Source organism: Heteronotia binoei, chromosome 3 (assembly GCF_032191835.1).
Source record: "Heteronotia binoei isolate CCM8104 ecotype False Entrance Well chromosome 3, APGP_CSIRO_Hbin_v1, whole genome shotgun sequence".
NCBI lineage: Eukaryota > Metazoa > Chordata > Lepidosauria > Squamata > Gekkonidae > Heteronotia > Heteronotia binoei.
Window position 1 is genome coordinate 156,066,606 of NC_083225.1, and position 22,353 is coordinate 156,088,958.

A 22,353-nucleotide genomic window follows, 5' to 3' on the forward strand; every position below is an offset into this window, starting at 1 on the left:
TCATCTTCTGGCCTCAATTACTTCCCCACCTCTGAAGGAGCCTTGCTTTCCTAGCAGTTACCCTCATTATCAGCACAAATAGCAGCCTTTCTTCCTTTATAGCAATGCCTGCAAGATCACCAAGCTAGATAGCCCCAAGAACTTTACTATGAATAGATTCATAATTAATATTTAGCACACTTTTAAGGCTTTCCACACAAATGCACCTGAAACTGCCTTATTCTGAATCAGACCACAGATCAATTAAGGGGAGGGTTTGTGGCTTAGTGGGTAGAGTATCTGCTTGAAACAGAGAAGGTACAGTTTCATTCCCTGACAGGATCAGACTGGAAGGTGATTTGAAGGACTAGCTGAGATGCTGGAGACCTGTCACTGGTCTGAGTAGACAATACTGACCTTGATGGACCAAGGGACTGATTCAGTATAAGGCAGCTTCCTGTGTCTTCAACATACACATCTATTTAAATAAGAAAGTCAATATTGTCTATGTAAAACTGCAGCAGTTCTCCAGGGTCTCAGGCTGAGGTTTTTGATCTCACCTACCACCTAATCCTTTCAGCTTACAGACACTGTGGACTGAACCTAGGATCTTTCTGCATGCCAAGCAGATGGCAGTTCTGTCCCCAGTTATAATCCTGTTGGCCCCATTGCATTCCACACTACCCCACAGAAAAGAGGGTTGCGTTTACCTGTAACTGTTGTTCATTGTTGTTCATTTAACAACTCTCCATAACCACACCTATTCTTGTATCTTTGCTCCTCCCAATTATCCCACACCCACTCCCTGCCCTGACCTACCACATGCTCTTACCAGCCTACCATGTTTAGAGTCTCCTTTTCCAACACTTGTCAGTTTAGAGCAGTGGCATATTTACTGAGCCACTGACATCCATACAAATCAACTAGCAAGACTCTGCTGTGTCTCCGCTGACTTCTGAAGTCAGATGTATGACAGCCAGTATGATGTGATGCTTAAGAGCAGCAGACTCTAACCTGGAGAAGTGGGTTTGATTTCCCACTCCTCCATATGAACGCTGTTGGATGATCTCGTGCCAGTCACAGTTCTCTCGGAACTCTCTCAGCCCCACTTACCTCATAAGGTGCCTTTTGTGGGGAAAGGAAGAGAAAGCGATTGTTAGTCACTTTGAGGCCCCATAGGGTAGAGAAAAGCAGGGTTTTAAAATAAACTCTCCTTCTAGGGACAATGGTTTTCTCATCATGGCCACTAGGCTATCTCCCACCATTCCCTTGGCCTCAAGAGTCTTAGGTACCAGATAAGGAGATTTATGTTTCCTTGTCTCACCACCACCATACTTTTTCTCCCCATTTAGATTTTGTGGACTTGTTTCAAGAGGACTTATTGCTTTTCAAAACCCTAATGCAGGTTATAACTGGACTTTTAAAATTAGGCATGTGTTGGATACCACTTCAAGAAAAAGGGATGAAACATAGGATATACTGGCACAGCCAGGATATCCAGAAAAGTTTTTCCCTCCAAGTGTCTGTGGGCATTGTGGTTTGGCTTCTGCTTGCATGGCTCTTTAGCAGTTCCAAGACAAGGAAATGCCTGTCCAGCTGAATTAAAGTCTATTAGCTAGGGATACCCTGGGAAGTGTTTTGTCTCAGGTGCCATCCATTGCTATGTCTCTGGCTAATTTAGTGTTCCAGCCATTCAGAATTTGCAGCTCACAAAGATATACAGAGCCACCAATATGTTTTAAAACGAGGAAGATGTTTATTAAAAGTGCTTTTAGTTCGGGTTAAAACTACAGTCCTGAGTCCTTGCAATGAGGTATGTCTATAGGCTAAAATGGATTCTAAAAATAGATTCCGGCAACATATCGACACATGACCTGCAGTGCCCTACAAAAACCAGATGATCAACTCTATTGATCAGAGTCAAGTGCTTCAGTTTCAGTGCAGTCCCCAATGGTATTCCACAATTCACTGCAGGGGTAAGACAGCTGGTGGCTCCAGGAGGGATACTTGCATGTACCTGCCATAAAGAGAAGTTGAGAAACTTTAGATTATAGAATTAAAGAACTTTCTTGTTGGTAAGAGCCTCAGCTACTGTGAAACTCAAGAGCTTCAGATCAGTGGACTGGACCTTGAATGCGCTGGAAAAAAATAAATCCAATAAAATAAAATAAATCCAATAAAAATAAATAAATCCAATAAAATAAAATAAATAAAAGCTTTTGAGAACTCGTGCTCATGGCTGTTATGTAACGATTCCTAGACGATACAAGAGCAAGATGCAGATTTCAGCATCCCAATGCTTCTTCATTTAAAAATGGAAATACCAGGGAGGGACCAACCTCCAGCACACAAATATGCCCCCTTCAATTGTAGGCAATCCCACATGAGATCTCCAAAACTCTGGAAGGGGGGAGTCAGGCTCTGAACAGGGTTTTTTATTGTCACATATAAAATCCTGTTCTATAGCCTTATCCTTCAACATGAAAAGAGGAACTTCAGCAAAACAGTTTTTCACATACTGCATTATTCAGGTTCCCTTGATGTACAGACTGCTACAAAAACAACCTTAAAAAGGTACATACAATCTGGTCCATACTCAGCTAGGGCTGCCAACAGCCTGCCCTCTAAAAAGAGGAGTGATCAGTGGAAACGGGCACCTACTTTTTTCATGACATAGAGGTAAATATCACCTGGTATACAACATCCCATTAAGCCAGGATGCTTTTTCTTTAATGTCAGTTGAATTTTCATACAACTGCAGAGTCTGACTACCACAGCTTTATTGCTGTCCCAGTCCCCCAATAGTAGCCAATCCTCCTCCCTGAGGCCACCCTTAAAAAATGGTACCCAACACGAGTACCATGCTCTCTGAATTCCTAGCTTTCATTTAAAATGTTTGTCTCTAGCCTCTTCAACTGTGAAGATATGTTTTTCTGTTACAATGAAAGGGGCTACAGACTAATGAAAGCTGGAAATTCAAAGAACCTGGTATACATGTTGGTGTAAACATATTGGTACATTTATACATTATATTGGTATCTAGTGCTGATTATTTAAAGAAAAAAAGGTAGGAAAAGGAGATGAACACTGCTGGGACAGGGTCAGGGGAAATGGCTGCCATGCGGATGAGAAAAAAACCTGAATGTTCATGTCCACACAGCAGCCATCCAGGCTTTACTGTGATCTTTTCCAAAACTTCAGAGCAAAGCAGGTCTGAAAAGACTGAAGAAAATCCAGGGGAACCCCAAGAATATGAATGAACCACAATGATGTAGGAAAGCAGGAAAGAACCCCACTTTCCTAAAGCACTGAACCCAAGGCAGATAACCTGTATGAAAATAGTTTTAGTTTTTATTGTAAACAACACAGAGCCCCAGAGGACACACAACACAAGGAGAAGACACTCACTTTGTCATCTTGTATTTTTCTCTTATCGCTTGCTGTGGCTGATGAGAAGCATCAAGGCAGGCTTTGTGCAGATCACTTAGACAAGGCACTATCTCACTTAACGAATATCCGGTGAAAACAGCAAGAGTTTCTGGCTGATTGGAAGAAGAAAATAGTTACAGTCACAGCTGTTGATTCAGGCAGACCTAATGCGCCAAGTACCCTGTTCATCCATTAAACCACGAGGAGCCTTCACCAACTTCTGACAGTAGCCTGGTTTCAACAACCCTTTTCCTTTTAGTACCTCCAGCTGCAGAACTGCTGGTGCTAAGAGAGCTGTTGAGAATTGCTTGTTCCCACCAAGACACTGTTATCACCATTCTGACACGTAGGAGGTTTATTGGATGTGTCATTGAACTTTTTAGTCTGAGCGAATCCTGCTGCAATATCAACAGAGCTCAAACTGGAACAAACGTTTATTAAGGTCAATTAAACTACACTAACAGAAAATGGTTTTAACAAAATAAGTGACCCTGTTAGAGCTTAATTATGTACTGACAGCTCTTGAGCACTGAATAGAAAAGTGTTGATGGCACTTTGAAGACTAAGATTATTTAACACTAAATGATCACTGTGCTTATCTTGAACAGCTGCTAAACAAAAAAGCCTGATTTTACCAATCGCTATCTTTTGATCCCAGTTTTCAGTTTCTCTACATTTCTGCATCAGATACCACCCACACAACATTTCATCCATCTGATAGAATGCACTCAAGCCCATGATAGTTCATGCCAAAGTTAAGGTGGCATTTTTTTTTCCATTTTGCTATAACAGCCACTTGAAGCTGATTCATACACGCTTAAAGCTGCTTTATAGTAAGTCAAACTCTTGGCCTATCAAAGTCAGTATTATTTACCCTGCCAATGTCTCTTCAAGGTCTCAGAGTCTTTCCTATCACCTACTACATAACCCTTTATCTGGAGATACCAGGGAATGAACCTCAGACAGCTTCTGCATGAAAAGCAGATACTCTACTCCCTATCCACGAGTGTATTCATGAGAGAACCCAATTTTTGTAAACAAGAGACACTTTAACTGTGTTGACTAACTCTGAAGTCTGTTGCTAGGCAAGCCAATTCCCCTCATATATTTTGTGCTGTTCTTGGAGACCTTACACCCAAGTTAAGCTAGTAAAGTGAAAATTTTAGTATGCCAGAGGCAGACTTACCCAGAAATGCCTGTTCACAGTATAATTTGCTAGACAGTAAGCAGCTGCTGCCATTTGTGAGGGAAGATACTTCAGGAATGGATCAGCTTCAAGTAGGCTCAATTCTGCTACATACTAAGAGAAGAGAGGAGTACACTTCTTTAACCACAAGGAAAGCATTCCGCTGATTACTTCACTGAGGCAGAGAGATTCAAATAGCACAGTAGTCAATATCTGTAAACCTCCTCTGGATTACACCCAAAAGTGCTCAACCTTTCTCTTTAGACTTATTAAGCAACAATTCAGTCAGCTAAATTGCTGTTTTGAAGCTGATTATAATCTTCAGCAAGTAACTTAGTCCAATCCACTCTTCCCACATTATGGAGAGAGAGCAAGAGCAGAGCAGATCCAGACAAATTTTCTTGCTAATGAGAAAAAAATACCTGCCTATTCCCTCTTCCTGTTGCACACCCCTGATCTGCTTGTCATGCTTTTCCTGCAGGCCACCCATCTCCTAATGAGTTGCATTTTGGGCAGATCAGGGGGCCACAACAGGGTGAAGAGGAAGCAGAAACATTGTTTTGCTGGTGAAAGCCCTTTGCGTGAGCAGAAAATTTAGTTTGGAATCTGGATTCAACCAAGTTCTTCCTGCCAACTTTAACCTTTCTAACTAAAACCTATTTGACATTTTTATTCCCCCAGGCTTCAAGAACAATGGCATCCAGCTTGAGACCTAACCTTAGTAGTATGGTAGGACCTGCTGACATCGAGAGGGGAGGTTGTAATTATAACCTAAAAAGTGGTGAAGGACTCTGCACTACAAATGTAAGCAGCATATTGTAAGATCAATTGTCTCTCTGAGAAAAAGACAGATTGTGATGGAGATTTTTTGTTGGGAGAGGTGTCTGTGCACCTTCCCTCTCCCAGAATCCTCCCCAGTGGTGAATGACCTCACTTTATTGTCTTGCTGTTCCTCTCTGCATGTGTACATAGGAGGAACAACACCTTCATTTGTTATTGATGCTATATAGCTGTTTGTGACCAAATAGGTGAGGCTCCAGCACACAATTAAAGGTCCTGACACATGGGCTGAAGGCAACAGATAGGGGGCATATAGTATTGGTTCCTCCTAGTTTGTCATGAAGAAAATAATTTTTATTTATTTAATTTATTTGATTTGATTTGTATCCCACTCTCCTCGCTAAAGCAGGCTCAGGGCAGCTCACAGCATAAAACCTCACAGAATTAAAACAATACATATTATAAAATAGTACATTCTATAAAATTATATATTTAGAGATTAAAACAACGTATCATTTAGTGCTCAGATCTAGATATTATCTTGTTAGATTTTACAGTACGACGGTATTCCATCTATGATGTAGGCTCCGTATCAATTAAAGGCCAGCTGGAAGAGGATAGTTTTGCAGGCCCTGTGGAACTGACTAAGATTCCACAAGGCCCGCATTTCCTCTGGGAGTTGGTTCCACCAGTGGGGGGCAGCGATTGAAAAGGCCCTTTCCCTGGTGACCTTCAATTTGGCCTCCTTCAGCCCAGGGATTACCAGTAGATTTTGTGTACCAGATCGAAGCACCCTCTTGGGAGTATATGGGAAGAGACGGTCCCTAAGGTAGGCAGGTCCTTGGCCATATAGGGCTTTAAAGGTAATAATCAGCACCTTGTAACGAATCCGGTACACTATTGGCAGCCAGTGCTGTTCCCACAGCCCCAGCTGTATGTGCTCCCACTTAGGGAGCCCCAATAACATATGAACATATGAAGCTGCCTTATACTGAATCAGACCCTTGGTCCATCAAAGTCAGTATTGTCTACTCAGACTGACAGTGGCTCTCCAGCTGTCCATCAGTAGATAGAGCTGGGTGTCATCAGCATATTGGTGACAACCCAACCCATACCTCCGAGCAATCTGGGCAAGGGGGCACATGTAGATGTTAAACAAAATCAGGGAGAGCACCATCCCCTGTGGCACCCCACATTTAAGCGGGTGCCTCCAGGACAGTTCTCCCCCAATCGCCACCCTTTGTCCCCAACCATCAAGGAAAGGGGAAAGTCATTGCAAGGCCAACCTCTGAATCCCCGCATCGGTGAGGCGGTGGGTCAGTAGCCAATGGTCAACCATATCGAATGCAGCCGATAGGTCTAACGGCATCAGCACTGCTGAGCCGCCTTGATCCAGATGCCACCAGAGATCATCCACCAGGGCGATCAGCACTGTCTCCGTCCCATGACCTGGGCGGAAACCAGACTGGTGGGTGTCTAAAACGGAAGCGTCATCCAGAAAACTCTGTAACTGTAATTGTACTGCCCTCTCAATAATTTTACCCAAAAAGGGTAAATTTGAGACTGGCCGGTAATTTGCCAATTTGGCCGGGTCTGATGTAACTTTTTTCAGGAGGGGACAGACCACAGCCTCTTTTAGAGGCATTGGAAAAAGCCCCTACGAGAGGAATCTATTTACAATGTCCGTATAGGACATCTAAGCTCCCTCTGGCAAGTTTTAATTAGCCAGAAGGGGCAGGGGTCCAGATCACAAGCTGATGGTCCTATAGTAGAGAGAATTCTGCCGACTTCCTCCAGGATGAATATGCCGAAGCAATCCAGAACTGGTCGAGAAGACAGGCACAGGGCCTCGAGTTCACATACTGTCTCCAATGTGGCAGGGAGGTCATGATGGAGTGACGAGATTATATCTGCAAAAAATTCCGCATGAAAGTATTGTTTGGGTTCTACCCGCTTTTAGATTGAAACATTACTACAGTTTTTATTGACTACTGTTGCCTACTATTTTCAGAATCTCACGGTATATAATTTAAAAATAAATGGATAGATACATTTATGGGACAGAAGTCTGTTATGTAGTCCTATGGTCCCAGAGCTGCACTTTAGTTCTGGCTAAAAACCATTTAGACCAGGGCTCCCCAACATGGTACCCAGCAAGTGATTTTTAAGAAGTGGGTGGGCCTGGGTAAGGCTTTTGCCCAGCAAGGATTTTGATTGGCTGTGCAGATATTTTTAAATGTTGCTCTGACAGCAACTGTCACCTCAGCACAAGAATCTACACTGTTACTGACATGACATTAACCTGTGGCAATCATTTTGTGGCTGGCTTTGCCTCCTGAGGCAGTCATTTTGTTGCTACATGCTGTGTGAGAATTTCAAATGTGCCTGTAGGCTCAAAAAAAGGTAGGGGGACCCCTGATTTAGACAGATGTGAGATGCCTCAAAGACATGTTGGAGTATCAAGTATGTTATACCCTTTGGAAAACCTACTTTCTGTGTGATAGTCCTCACACTGTACTCAAGTGGATGCATCCACAACAGAACAGCTACTATGGTTGGTGCAAATTATTTGTTTTCTTGAAGAACATTTAGATGTTTGGAGAAAGTAGCCTACCCTTGCAAAATTCTCAGTCTTCAGACAGACACCATGTCTCTGTAAATACTGAAGAAGAAACTGGTTGATGGTTGGGACTGTCAAGTCAAAGGCCAAGACTTTGAGAAGCAAGTGTTCCATTCTCAATAGCTGTTTTTTGGTGTAGGTATCATCTGTTATATATACAAATTCTTCTACCTCTGGTGGATAAATTTCTTCATATTTCCTTGGGGAAAGAGTATAGAAAAATTTAAAAGCCAGCACCTACATTAAACACCACAGCAACTGATACCACCGTTCATGGAGATTCAATGAACAGCTCTACTTAGCAGAACTTACAACCTACTAACCACCAGTATTTTGATAGAGCTATCGGGTAGAACTGGTACTGTAGCACTGGCTTAGACAAAGAATGCATTTTACTCTTTAAGCAGGAGATCCAAATTAAGTAAGACCACATGGAGACCTCCAAGGGAGAGGGGAAAATATCACTTTGGCTTCCATTTTCTCCCTAACACTCTCTAGGACCACCCAACCATACAGGAAAACTAGGCAGCTACCAAGGGCAGCAGATTAAAGAGATTTTTTCCCTCTATCAAAATATTAATGTTACATCTTATCAATGCAAGTATCAAATATAGCACTTCTAATTTTTATTTATAGTTAATGTTGGGTTGTGATAGTCCTATTCACTAGTCAGGTGCTTCCTTTCCTTCCACTCTGGCCACTGCTTTCCACCACCAAACTCTCCGCCAATGCCTACTCCCCCCCGCACACTTTTCACATTGGCATTTGTGGCACTTGTTCCTATAGAGAGGACAAATTACCCCATAGATAGTTTTAATATTTTCTGCAAACCTGAACACTAGCCAGGTTTGCAGAAACATAGGTCCTGGATAAATCACTCCCCTTGTAGATTTTTTTTTAATCCACTCATTGCTGTTAGATACATACAAAAGAGCTAAGGAATTCAGAAGGAACAAGTCTGGGCCAATATATAATTGCAACATTGACACATCTGTTCATCTTTTAAAGCCCACCCCCCCATATTACAGCAACCTCAGAATTTCAGCAATATATTACACTTCCACAAATTAGGTGAAATATTTCACATGCTCTGCAATTTTTACTTTGCAGGAAACTTTACATCAGGGGTGTTGAACTCATTTGTTATGAGGGCTGGATCTGACATAAATGAGACCTCATCGGGCCGGGCCATGTGTGTACCTATTTAAGATTAGGTAGCAGAAATACAAACTTTATAAAGGATACAGACAAACACAATAAAATAAAATAAAACATGCTTAAAACATTAGCACTCGATCTTAAAGGGGCTCTCTTTGTATTTCTCCCACAAGATTCAGGGAACTGGGCAAAGGAAACTCTGTCTCTTTCCTTCCTTCCTCAGCAACCAGGAGGGGGAGGAGCCTCAGCTCACAGAAGGACCAGAGGCTTGGCTCAGTAGCTCCTGCTGTGTGATTGAGAGAGCCTGGCAAAGCAAGCTCTGCTTCCTCCCCTTCTTCCCCAAGGGAGGAGCCTCAGCCAATGGAGAAAACAGAGACTTTGCTCTGTAGCTCCTGTGTGATTGAGCAAGCCTGGCAAAGCAAGCTGTGATGCAGAAGGGAGCAAGAGAGAGGGAGAAGGAAGCAGATGACAGCCAGTTGCTGGGGGCCTGATAAGAGCCCTCCAGGGACCTGATTTGACCCCCGGGCCGCAAGTTTGACACCCCTGCTTTACATATTCAGTTCCTGCTCACTTTACATGGAACTTTTTATCAGTGTTTCAGATAGCTGTTTCACAGCTGACCAAGCTGTGTCTTTATCTAAGCCTGAAAAAAAAACCTCTTCTAAGGAAGGAAAAGGAAAGGAAAGGTCCCTTGTGCAAGCACCAGTTGTTTCCGACTCTGGAGTGACGTTGCTTTCACAACATTTTCACGGCAGACTTTTTATGGGGTGGTTTGCCCTTGCCCAGTCATCTACACTTTCCCCCCAGCAAGCTGGGTACTCATTTTACCGACTTCAGAAGGATGGAAGGCTGAGTCAACCTCGAGACGGCTACCTGAAAACCCAGCTTCCACCAGGGATCAAACTCAGGTCGTGAGCAGAGCTTAGGACTGCAGTACTGCAGCTTTTAACACTCTGCGCCGCGGGGCTCTTACAAGGAAACTATGTGCCAAATGCAAAACAGTTTCCAAAGCTCCCCAAAGAAGGTGTGTTTAATCAGCAACTTGGCCAGCTACACATAAAGCATGAGGAGCATTATCAGGGCATCCAGACCAAGGAAAGCTGTATTCATTCTGTGTGCACCATCAGCTTACAAAGAAATATAGACCCAGTTATTTCATAAGACTGCTTTGGGACAATCCTATCATGGGTCCCAATTCAACATCTTCAGTCTGCATGTATACTGTGGACCAGAAAACAAGGATAAGGACAGAGAAACAGGTCCCCCTTATGTGACATAGTATTCCAGGAAAGGGGAGGGGTAGCCCAGGCTGGAAGCCTATTACTGTAAGGTCTATTTATCAAATTTCAAAAATAAAACAGAAACCCCTTTTTTGTTTTTTACATTTCACAAGGATGGACCCGGGGAGGAAGGTACATGTTACAACATGGTACCAGGCCCCAGAATATGAGGCTTGGGCCCAAACTGGATTTATTCTTTTTGGCTCATGAGTATTCAAAATGGATAGATGCATACCTACACTGAGTGGCCCAAAGCTGCCATCGTCCATCAAAGGTTTGATCATTCAGGCATGGCTACTTACGCAGCTAGGAGAATTGCAGCTGTTCCTACAAGCTGCAGTTTTCCTCGAAGGACAGACATGCAAGAGAGAAAACGGTCCAAGTAGTTTACAGCAAGGTACAGGGTTTCTGTGTGAAGCTTGTACTCTTCTCCAACTTCCACCAGCCAGTCCACCAAAATCGTGCGCATGCAGGTGGTGATATCTGGCTGCTTCCTCATGTAGCAAGGCTTTGGCCTGTATCGAACCTGCTTGGAATATAATTTAGCCTCCAAGTAAGTGTATAAACCAAATCTGGCAGTTTCCTTTATTGAACACTTGAACTTTTGGCATTATGCAATGCAAGCTTGGTGTTTGACTGGCACTTTGTAGAACCTACAATCCTATTTAGATTGGCTTGCCTTGCACAAAGAGCAATTGTAAATTGCTCAGCATCTTCTTGAAGAATTTAAAAAATCCCTGACTATGGCAACTTTATTTTGGGCACAGCTCTATTTACTACCAGGGGCGGGGTTGGGGATACACTGGTACACTTCCAAAATATGCAAACATTTCAAAATAAGAATTGCAAAATGATCTTAACTGGAAAGACATATTATTAAGTATGACGTTAAAGCTAGCATCAAAGGTCTGTATTTTCAGTAAGAACCCCCCAAAATGCAGCTAACACTTGACAAATATCTCTCTGGCAAGCTGCAGTACCGATAAGGACCATGGATCATAACAAGCAGCTGAATACAAATCAGGGACTCTGTTGCAGTAGTATAAACACCACACTGGCATTTTATAAGCAAGTCACATAAGGCCCTTGTCGCTCACTCTGCTGCTTAAGAAATGCCTTTGCGCAGGATTGTATTTGGTTCTGGTTACTGCATTTGACAAGCAGGGAAGCTGAGAAGAATTCAAAAAGCAAGAACAGAAGTCTGTAGAACAGTGGTGGAACAAAGAAAGAAACTTTTCTAGGCTGAAGAAGAAAAAGTGAAGGGGACTTGGTTTAAAGTTTTCCTTTCAGCAAAGGGGTATCAGGTTCTACACAGGACACTGTGGAATTTCAAAGAGCATTTATATATATAGTTGTACAGGAAATTATGCATATAATTATTTCCTAAAACAAACACTGCCAAAAAAAAGAGTTAGAAATTGAACTTAAGGACCTGTTTCTCATCTGCTTTATGCACAAGACAGTGTAAAGTTTACAGAGCACTAAGTCAGCTGCCTGGAGAATCTTTTCATCACTGAAGTCTGGTTCAACAAGCATTTTGTTAAGTGGCAGATTCAACCGCAATGAAGAACTGTCAGAAGACACTCATAACACTTTGTCCTGGATACCATTGCTAACTACCTACCTGCCTATGTACATGCTTCTTGAAAAAAGGCAGAAGTTAGGAGCTCTGCTGCTTTACTTTCTACATTGACACTGGAAGTCTGTTGTGCAATATCAAAGGAAAAATTACCACTGATTCTCTTTTGATAAACAATGGATTTTCCCAGAGGGAAATTTTTGTGCTGTAGCCTGTGTTCAATATCGGAGTACAAAGTTATCCCAGCTAAGTTTTATTAGCAGCTTTGCTCAAGTTGTTCATTTGGTTTTCAGCAGCATGGTTATATATCTATTTCTAAGGGAAAAGAGCACAATTGTAATTGGTTTCTAAGTGTGCATACAGGGTGCAAACATACCCCACAAGACATAATAGCGAGTGTATTTGACTGTAGGACATGTAGTGGTTGGTATACAGTGTGTCTTGTGACCCACACTGGATTCTTCTGTCAAATGTAATTCAATTTGATTCAGGATTCTTTGTAAGCATCACAAAACCAGTTTGGGGCAACCAGGTACACCCCTCCCAAAGCAAGACCAAAAATATCCTCCCCCTACATATCTGTGAAAATTAATGTCAACCTTATGCCCATTATCTAAGACTTCACTGGAAGAAAGATACTAAGTCCTTTATCAACACAAACGTTGAACAAGGTATGCATGAGGATGACCCACCTAAGCCCTTCCAACCTGTAAAGAATGTGCCTATTTCTACTCTTCAAATCCAGAAAAGTGCTGATGAAGGCTAAACAAGGTTCAGAGTAATTGAGAATAAAGGGAAAGGAATGACTGGACACAACAAGGCTATCAGAAGAATGTAAAGGCATCCCTAAAAGCAGATCTAGCAACAACAACAAAAACCTAATGTTCATAGCATAAACTTGCATGAATTGAAGCCCATTTCAGATGCCATGAGTCATCCACATACAGAGACCAAAAAGGTCAGGCAGTGTTAGAGACAGCAAAGAGGCCATCCTGTACTCAAACACAACACAACACCCAATCAGCATGTGTGATGAACAGGCATAACAAGATCAGTAGAGCAAATCAACGCTTAAAATAGTTCAACATCATCTCCCGCTAGGCTCTCCCAGTGTGACCCTTCTAGCGAGGCAAAGAAGAAAGCATATTAAGGGAAATGTGCAGACCCCAACATGGGTCATGCAGAGTAAAACCAAAAATCAGATTGCCTTGTTAAACAAAAATATATTCCTGCATAGCACTGAGCATATTATGCATACAAGTTGTTTACCACTTTACTGGCTCAAAAGTAAAATCCAAGAACACAATCCATATAATATCTTTTGTTAGCATTATCTCAGTTGCACAGTATACAAGCTTTCAAGTTCATCAGAACTCTTCATCAGGCCAGATTTAGAATTGGTGGGGGGGAGGAAACAGATTTTCCCCTCCCCAGATGATAAAATGATCTTGTAATTCCAGCATATGTCTTCTGACAGGCAAAACCAATCAGGTTTCATGTGGCTGAAGGCCAGGGGCCAACAAGTCACTCTCAGTATCCCCAATTTCCTTCTTAACGAGTGAGAATCCAAACCTATGCACTACACATCGCTGTTATTCACAGGTCAACATTCTAACAAGCTTGTTCAAAGTACCACTCACTTCAGCCTCTCTCAGGTAGCAATGAATGTCTTCTGCGTATTCTACAATGCCCATGATATCCAGTTTGTGACCACGGGGATCTTCACATTGTGACTGCAGTGATGTATCGACCAACATCGGAGACACTAAGTCACAAGCATATTTGGGGGAAACTAATTAAAGAAAGAATGTAAACAAACTATCCATTTCAATTTATTCTTTCATCATCAGTAGCAGAAAATGCTGTCAAGCTGCAACTGACCTGCGGTAACCCTGTCGGGTTTTCAAGACAAGGGACTTTCAGAGGTGGTTTGCCATTGCCTGCCTCTGTGCTGAAACTCTGAATTTCCTTGATGGTCTCCCATCCGAAGACTAACTAGGGCCAGCTTTGCTTAGCTTCCAAGATTCCAGGTCAGGTCATTAACCCTTATATTTCTATGAATAACAAACACCACATACCTATTACAAGTTAAAAACTTCAACTGAGGGGCTGTACCTGTACTCAAGTCCAACAGCAGGTGAAAGCTGGGTTTCACTGTGGTGGTGTCAACTTCACATATGCTTGGTTCCACCTCTTCTATACCCACACTGTTGTAGGTACTTTCCTGTTCTAATTCATCTACATAAACAGTAAAGCCCTGCTTCGAGGACACACAAGTGGGCAACATATTCTTTCCAGGGATGACATTTTCCAGTCCAGAGAAACATCTCACTGCAGTAGTTCCCTAAAAAGAAAGAAAGAAAAGAACCAAAACAGGAACATGGTTTCCAGTAAACAAAATTAGCATCAAGCATTTGAGAATGCAAAAACAGTGCCCTAGATTCCAGGTGGCAAATTCTAGGAACCACTGCCCAGGATTTTTCCAACCTTGCCTTCAAATTCCATTAAAAATATTTGTCTACTTTGTACAGAAGGCTCTGAGCAAATGGTAGGTAAAGCAATTTTTAATTACTACAGTTCAGAATCAGATACTTCCATCTGTAGAATTTAAAGCAAACATTTCTTCCTATTACAATCTTGATGACTCTCTTATTAGGTGGCCAATAGCCGTGAAAATAAAGGAAAATGTTCAAGGTCTTTTCTAGATCAAACAGTCCTATGTCCAACAGAAATTGTTTCAGTATTCCAATGCACTTGTACTGAACTTGCAAGAATATAGGGAAAGGCAGACAGGCAGAGTTACTGTGTGTCAGTTTATTACCTGCTATTAAGAATGTAGAAGATTCAGCATTGTAGTAGCTTATGCATATGGTGAGTGACTAACACAGGAAGGTGTAGTTACCTGCAATTGCTGTAAGATATATGCAAGATCTTGCTTTTGCTTAAGTAAGAGAAACAGGAGAATAAGAAGTAGGTTTAGTTGGATCCAGCCCAAAGGACTTCTGCCCATGAAGTGAGACTTTCTCATCTCTACATTACTGCTGCTGCAGCCTAAAACACTCTCTGAAATTGTTGCTCCTGGAGGACTTCCACCCATGGAGCATTCAGCTGGATCCAAGTCACATCCTTCAGGGGGAAAAACCCCTACCAATGCCATCTCTGAAGACCCTCCCCTCAACTCTGACAACATCTCCTTTAACCTCATGCTAGGAAGGACCATGGGACATACCATTAAAAAGTTTCCATATTCAGTTTCTGCCCACAGAGAAATTGGAAGTAACAGGGCTGGGGGATTCTGCTCAGAGTCTTATTAGACAGAATGCATAGTACTAAAACATGTGAACCAGTACAAAGAAGTGCCTTAAAGCCATTATATTTGACATATTTGTATCTAGGATAGAATCAATGTTCCTTCTAAACTGAGTTAGTGTGAGCTAGCTCACAGTTTCTTTGCCTCCAGCTCACACAATTTTGTCTTAGCTCAGGAAAAATGGCCCCAGAGCAAACAAATTTATGCAGTAGCTCATAACTTTAATGTCAGTAGTTCACAAAGTAGAATTTTTGCTCACAAGCCTCCACAGCTTAGAGGAAGTATTGGATAGAATTGAAGTCTCACCCTTCACTGGAAAAATTTAAATTACCAGTAGTATTTAATTACTGCTTTTCTGTATATGATGCAAAGTGATATCTCTGAAGCTTATACCTGTCTAGTTCAGGCTGGAATATAAATTTGTCTATCTGCTAATGCTTAGATGCCTTACAAAGAGAATGTCATCCTCACCCTCCTGCCAAAGTTCTTTCCTTATTAGAATGTAAGATGAGCTTCTGCATTCTCAGGTAAGCATTCAAGCCAAGTTTTTCAGTTTTATCCCCTTACTTTCAATGCACCGCTGTGAACTGTACGACCAGCTCACCTGATCAATACCTGCTCACTTGAATAATCTTCTCTCTCTTTGGGTCAATTATTTTGATTCTTTCTTGCAAACATGATGTGACTGATCATCCAGCTCTAAAACTCAAACAATCTTGCTTGGGCTTTGAAATGGCAGGGAGGAGGAAAGAGACAGAATTTCCAAGTATCACCCAGCTATGGCTGGTGCAGGGAAATGTAATTGCCCAGGGGTGCATGCATACACACCAGGAAAGATCTTCTGGAAACAGATGAACTGTTTCTATCCTGAGAAGTGTCAAATATCAAGCTGAGCATTCACCTGATCCAAGAGGAATTCACTCAGCAGTAATAATCAGTGTTGTAACTCACTGGTCAACCAAACAGCCATTCAAATTCTACTTATAAACAAATTCTGCATTCAGCCTTCAGCTTGATATCTGACCTTAAGGCATTTTAAAAGGCATCCTGATAAAGAAGCACCATATTAGGATGTTAAGAAAGAAAGTGAATAGAGTGTTCCAAGGTGAAGGCTGCAGATGAATTTCAAGACATAAACCCATCCAGACATCCATTGTATGAAGTATTCAAAAGCAGTAATGTTAAATCCTAGTTAGTATTCAAAGTGAGGCCTGCACAAACAGGGTCCAAAAGATTAACAAATTGGTTTTAAAGCTGCTGCCATCACCAGAACCAGCTCACATCAGTATGCAGCATCCCATCAGGTACTATTCAGTAGGCAGAATAAACATGTAAATCCAGGTGGTATTGAGTATGTAAACATTAGAATACTTTTAGCTGCATACCCGACCTCCTAGCACATCTGCAGTAGCATACCTAGGTTACAGTAGAGAAGTACAGAAGCCTTAGCTCTGATTCAAACATGTGGCCACTGAAAACACAGAGAATGATTTTATAACATTTCTTGGTACCTGGCAGGTTTGTTTTTAAGAAGCTGAAGATTAAGAAATAGAACCTTTTCAGCAGTTGACCCTTGGCAGTTAAAGGAGGCATACATTGCCACCAGCTTCTACATTCCATAGCTCATGGCATGGCCATGTCCATCAATAATAATAATAATAATAGATTTTATTTGTATCCCGCCCTCCCCGCCTAGGCGGCTCAGGGCGGCTAACAACATTCCATACATTAGCATAAATAGGTAAAACTTTAAATTTAACAATTAAAAATTTAAACATATAAAAACCAGTTAATTGAGTTAAAATACATAATTTAAGTTACATTAAATGTATCTGGCAGCAATAAAACTGTCCCACAATGGTCCCACAAATCTTTATGCACAAGGACTACATCAGTATTATGGAAATGACTACCAAACATCAGCTCCTAGTGCTCTTGTACCTGTTAAAATGAACCTGTTTATCAGCAACTGAGGACTCTGAGTTTATGGGCCATAGCACCCAGGCTGTTATTAAGCATCAGCCAAAAATGCACACAACACCATGTGTGCATTTTTGATATACATGAAGTTCAGGTGCTCTTGCTCAAGAAAAAAATGCTTAGTAATGTAAGTAACTTTCAACAGGTCTATTATGAACACTCTGGAATTCCTTGGGCAGTGGTGGTAGGGCAATTAGTTGTTCCCTTGAATCTAAATAAAAACAGTCTGCCTTTTCCTTTATTAATAAACTCCTTTAACCAAAGGTTTTGAGCAGAATCAATAAAACTATACAATAAAACTAAACACTGGATAATTTAGATACGTTTTACCAAGAATAATTTAACTCCAAATCCATCCAGCTATACAAAAAAGCTGGCAACAGAAGTAATTTATTAATGGATCAATATCTGTTAATAAAAAGGAGACCACCCCAGGTTGAACAAAAAACTGATATTTGTTCAGGACAGCCATAACCCGGAAGCCTTGAAATAAAACCCACCGGTCACAATATAAAATAAGATGATCTATGGTTTCAACTGCACCTGAAGCACAAGAGCAGAAACAATCTACAAATGGGAGATTTAGCAGATCACCCCCTCTGTTCTGCAGTCTGCAAGGCATTCAATTTGCCTACCATAAAGGTGTGGTGATGGTGGATGGAAATGTTCTTAAAGCCATGCCATTCCACAAGCACCTGGTGCGCATCCTGCTCCAGGGACAGCTGTCCAGTAATAGCAATGGGTATGAGCAGGGGGTTTTTTGAGCAGGAACACACAGGAATACAGTTCCGGCTGGGTTGGTGTCAGGGGGTGTGGTCCAATATGTAAATGAGTTCCTGTTGGTCTTCTACAAAAAGCCCCGCGTGAAGCAATGGTGACATCAGGGGGTGTGGCCTAATATGCAAATGAGCTCCTGCTGGGCTTTTTCTACAAAAAAAGCCCTGGGTACGAGAAATTCAAAACATTTCCATTTCATTGTAACTTGCTCTATTTCAAGTAGAAACTGGTTGTACTTTTAGGATTCTGAGTTTTTCTTCAAGATAAGTTTTATTGACACAAACCCTTTTACTGCGTTATTTGGTTAACAATCCTGAAAACAGAAACAGAGATACCTAAATGTTTCATGAAAGTTATTTAAAGTATTAGAGACTGTGGTCTATTCTACTGTATATAGCTTGCTGGAACTAGGATCCTACCATGGAATTTATGCATTATTCAGTGTTTCATGTTAATACTTAAGCTTCACTTCTGTTTTTAAACTTCTGTTTGGTTCTACACCTCTACTTTCTATTGCATTGTTCATTGAATGTCCCATCTAGTTGACTGTATTGACTCACTGCATTGTAATCCGCTTTGAGTCCAAGTGAGAAACAACAGAACATATGAAACTGTCTTATGGTCAGGAATGTCTTGACTAAATAGCAAAGTTTTGGGCTTTCCCAGCCCTGATACCAGGAATGAAACCAGAGGCCTTGTGCCAGCAAGGTATGTACTCTGGGGTATCACCTGCTTAGACAACAGTCTGCAAGGAAGCCCATTTCTGCAAGGAAGCCCATTTCCCTCCCCCCCAAATTTACCTGGCTGCAGGATCTCAGACACTGCCCATTTTCAGCCAGCACTCCAAGAACAGCCCTCTGAGGGGGATTTTGACTGGCATGAGACTCCATAACAACTGGAAGGGTCTCCCGCCCCCCAGCTTGCGCCTTCTCATCCCTCTTGTTGCTGCGCCGCATTTCTTCCAAGTCAGTAGCTGATAATGGGGGGGGGGGGGGGAGAAGACATGCATGTAAATGATTTCAGAAATTTTCCACAAATTCACTTTCCAAAATCAATAGATCTCCTGCCTTTCATTGCACACTTTGAAAAGGTACTACAAGTCAGTGCACAAAGGGAACTTGTTTATTCATCTATGGAAAAAATAGCTTCAGAAAGATGCATTATTTAATGTGTGGGTCAACAGCATTATGTATTTATTTAGAGCTTTCAGTGTTCAAAGCACTTGTCATGAATCAGCTGCGATAATCCTATAACAGTCCTGCAAAGTAGGCCAAGATTGCTTCCCCTGTATTTTAGATGGGCACACTGAAGAGAAAATAAAGTCGTTTGCTTAAGGCTTCCCAGTAAATTTGTGGACTGGGCCTTACGTCACATCAGCACCTCCAACAGCCCAATCCATGGCAAATGCTCAAGGTACATAACATACTGGTCATGAGATCAGGGCCAACCCTCGACTGTCAGGCACCCTAGGCAAGGCTAACTTCTGGCACCTGCCTCTGCACTGATAACATCACTGAGTCACATGGAGGGGCACCCAACTTGGCACCCCCAGAAGGCCAGCACCCTAGGCAATCACCTATTTTGCCTTGTGGCAGGGGCAGCCCTGCATGAGATATCATAGAACTAGAATCTTCCAAAAGCCAATCAAAATAAAGCATCTTTGCCCCAAACCACTTTCAGCTTACTAAGACCAACAAGATACAATGCAAGATCACACCCAGAAAGCATAATTTGCTGAACTCAGCAGATCTTGCTGCAGAAGATTTAAGAACTTAAAAGTTGCTTCCATGCAAACCTGTTTAAATCACCAGAAATATTTTGGAATAAGTGATCCAGAGAACAAAACCAGAGAAGTGAATAAGCCTTTTTGAGTCATAAAGGAAAGATGGAATATAAATATTTCAATAGAAATCAAGAAGAATCTTGAAAGCAAATGGTTTAACAATGCCATCCTAGACATACTTACACCCTTCTAACCCCAATGACTTTAGTGGGCTTGAAAATTGGCAACTCTGTTTAGAACAGCCCTGTAACTGGGCCTAATAAACTAGACCCCAGGCCAGAACATGCAATTGCCATGAAATCACAAGCAGTGTTCCCTTTGAGCTGAGTTAGCGTGAGCTAGCTCACACGTTTTTGTCTTAGCTCAGGAAGGATGACTGCAGAGCGCCCTAATTTACGCAGCAGCTCCCAACTTTAATGCCAGCAGGTCACAAAGCAGAATTTTTGCTCACAGGACCCTGCAGCTTAGAGGGAACATTGGTCCCAAGACTCCTCTCTGGTTTTGCTGGTCCCTTCGACTTGGCCAGGGGCAGGCAAACGCAAGAGACTCCTGCGGCAATGCAAGCCGGTGGAAGCAGCTGCCCAAACTGTTCAGGATCACGAGAAAAGCGTAAATCTCATAGCCAGGAGGAGCCCCAGGAGAGCTCCCAACGGCGAGGTTGGGACGAGGCTGCACCAGCAACCCTGGGTAGCCTACGGCGCAGCCCAGCCTAATGACAAATGGCGGAGGCAACTGCTAATCGCTCCAATGGGACGACTCGGGAGTCGGGACGGCTGTGGCTTGCACCGGTTGAGCCCCAGGAGGCTTCTGCCACCGGTAAAGCCCAGCCTTCGCTCCTAAAGAGCCAGCGTCGCACAGTCCGAGCGCAATCGCCCCAGAGCTAACTCCAGGCTCCCGCAGAGCCCCGCTCTACCCTTCGCAGCCCGCGGAGAGGCTCCTGCCGTGTTCCCCGGAAGAGCTGGGGGTTCTTTTCTGGCGCCTCCGCCTTCCCCCGCCACCAGCAGGGCAGCCGCTCCGCCGGGACTCCGAGCCGCCGCGCCGCGCTCCAGCTCAGCCTATATCACCCCCGTCCAATCAGCGCTGGCGCCTCCGTCGCGCCGCCCCCGCAGCTCCGCGGCTTGCGCCCGGAGGACTTTCAAGCCGCCCGCGACTGTTGAGACTGACCAGTTGGAGCTTGCGGGCGGCTTCCTCCCGCATGCGGCGGGCAGCTCCCGTGGCAACCGCGGCTGACGTGCTGCGCTCCCGAAGGCGGAACGCCAGGAAGCTCCGGGCCGTGCTCGGGGCTGGCGCGGCGGGAGGACTCCATCTGCCCACCCTGGCCCCGCTTGTCCACTCCGCCACCGCCGGAGCTGCCTGCAGCGAAGTCCCCTGGCCTGGGGGCTCTAGTGTGCTTCCCCCTGCCGTGAATTTCAGTGTGGTTCCTGCCCCTTCAGGCTTAGCCAGGCGTGGATTCTCTCCGGCTCATGTCTCCACCAAGGTTCCCTCCTCGTCCCCCCCTCCGCCCACCTTCTTGCGCCAGACGCTGAAGCTTCCCCAGCCAGCTGAGGCTCGCGATCCACAACTGAGGAATCCTGCCCAGCCCCTTAAGGGGAAGTGCCTTTTGCTCAACGTGGCAACGGCTTCTGCCACCTTCGCTGGGATAATGAAGGCCCGGCAGGGTCTGTAGCGGCCTCTGGGTTTGCAAAGCTCTGCGCGTCGCCCGGCTTGGGCAGTAACAGATCCGTCTGGAACTGGAAGCTTTTATTCGGGGTTTCTGGTGGGGATGGGGACGCAGGGGTAGGGAACGTTGGCTCTCCAGATGTTTTTTGCTTACAACTCCCATCAGCCCCAGCCAGTATGGCCAATGGCTGGGGCTGATGGGAGTTGTAGGCAAAAAACATCTGGAGAGCCAACGTTCCCTACCCCTGATTCTGGAAATGGAATTAATGGGAAAGAAGTTCTTGTTGTAAGGATGGCCTGGCCTATGCAATGGAGAAGTGAGTATTTTTGGTTTGGGAGGACAGCTCACACTGCATGTGCACAAAATAAAGTCGTTTTAACAACAAAGAGCACTTTTGGAAAACAACTGAAAGCGTGAATGCACACAGGTGCACATAAGTTGATTTTAAATTTCAAAATCCCTAGATATTTGTTTTCCAAAATCTTTTGGAATCAGGAAAATTGTAGGCTAACCTCTTCCTCCCTGCCTTTGCTGGAAAAAAAGATAAGGAATCTGAGTTCATGGTGATCTTGCATGTCCGCGGCTCACTTCTTCTAGAGTAGACTCATAGGATTTAGTAGGGTTCTTACAATTAACTATAAACTTACAATTAACTATATCCAGCTATTCATGAATGAAACATTTAAAAATATATGTGGGACACCAAGGACTTGTTTTCTTATGAATGATACATACCACCTAGGGATGTTAGAATGTTGCAGAAAAAATATTGCCTGCAAGGACCAAACAGCATTTACTTTTATTGATCTATACCCTGCGTATCAGAGACCTT

At 43.2% G+C, this 22,353-nt stretch overlaps 1 protein-coding gene across 5 annotated transcripts; it reads right to left on the reverse strand.

The window, feature by feature from the left end:
• Positions 1–1,711: 1,711 nt before the first annotated feature.
• On the reverse strand, positions 1,712–21,593 carry CCNA1 (cyclin A1). Of its 5 annotated transcripts, none has more exons than XM_060234679.1 (9): positions 21,368–21,593; positions 18,879–19,051; positions 14,127–14,355; positions 13,652–13,776; positions 10,735–10,958; positions 7,989–8,193; positions 4,595–4,708; positions 3,388–3,521; positions 1,712–1,996 (listed from the first exon to the last, which is right to left on the reverse strand). In XM_060234679.1, exons 2-9 carry the CDS (start codon positions 19,032–19,034, stop codon positions 1,945–1,947), a joined length of 1,239 nt encoding a protein of 412 aa, XP_060090662.1. In that variant the 5' UTR covers positions 19,035–19,051; positions 21,368–21,593; the 3' UTR covers positions 1,712–1,944. The 5 variants fall into 5 exon arrangements, with proteins under 5 accessions (XP_060090662.1, XP_060090660.1, XP_060090663.1 ...); XM_060234677.1 differs by having other exon boundaries at positions 10,735–10,961; XM_060234680.1 differs by lacking the exon at positions 21,368–21,593 and adding an exon at positions 20,775–20,971.
• Between the last annotated feature and the right edge of the window lie 760 nt (positions 21,594–22,353).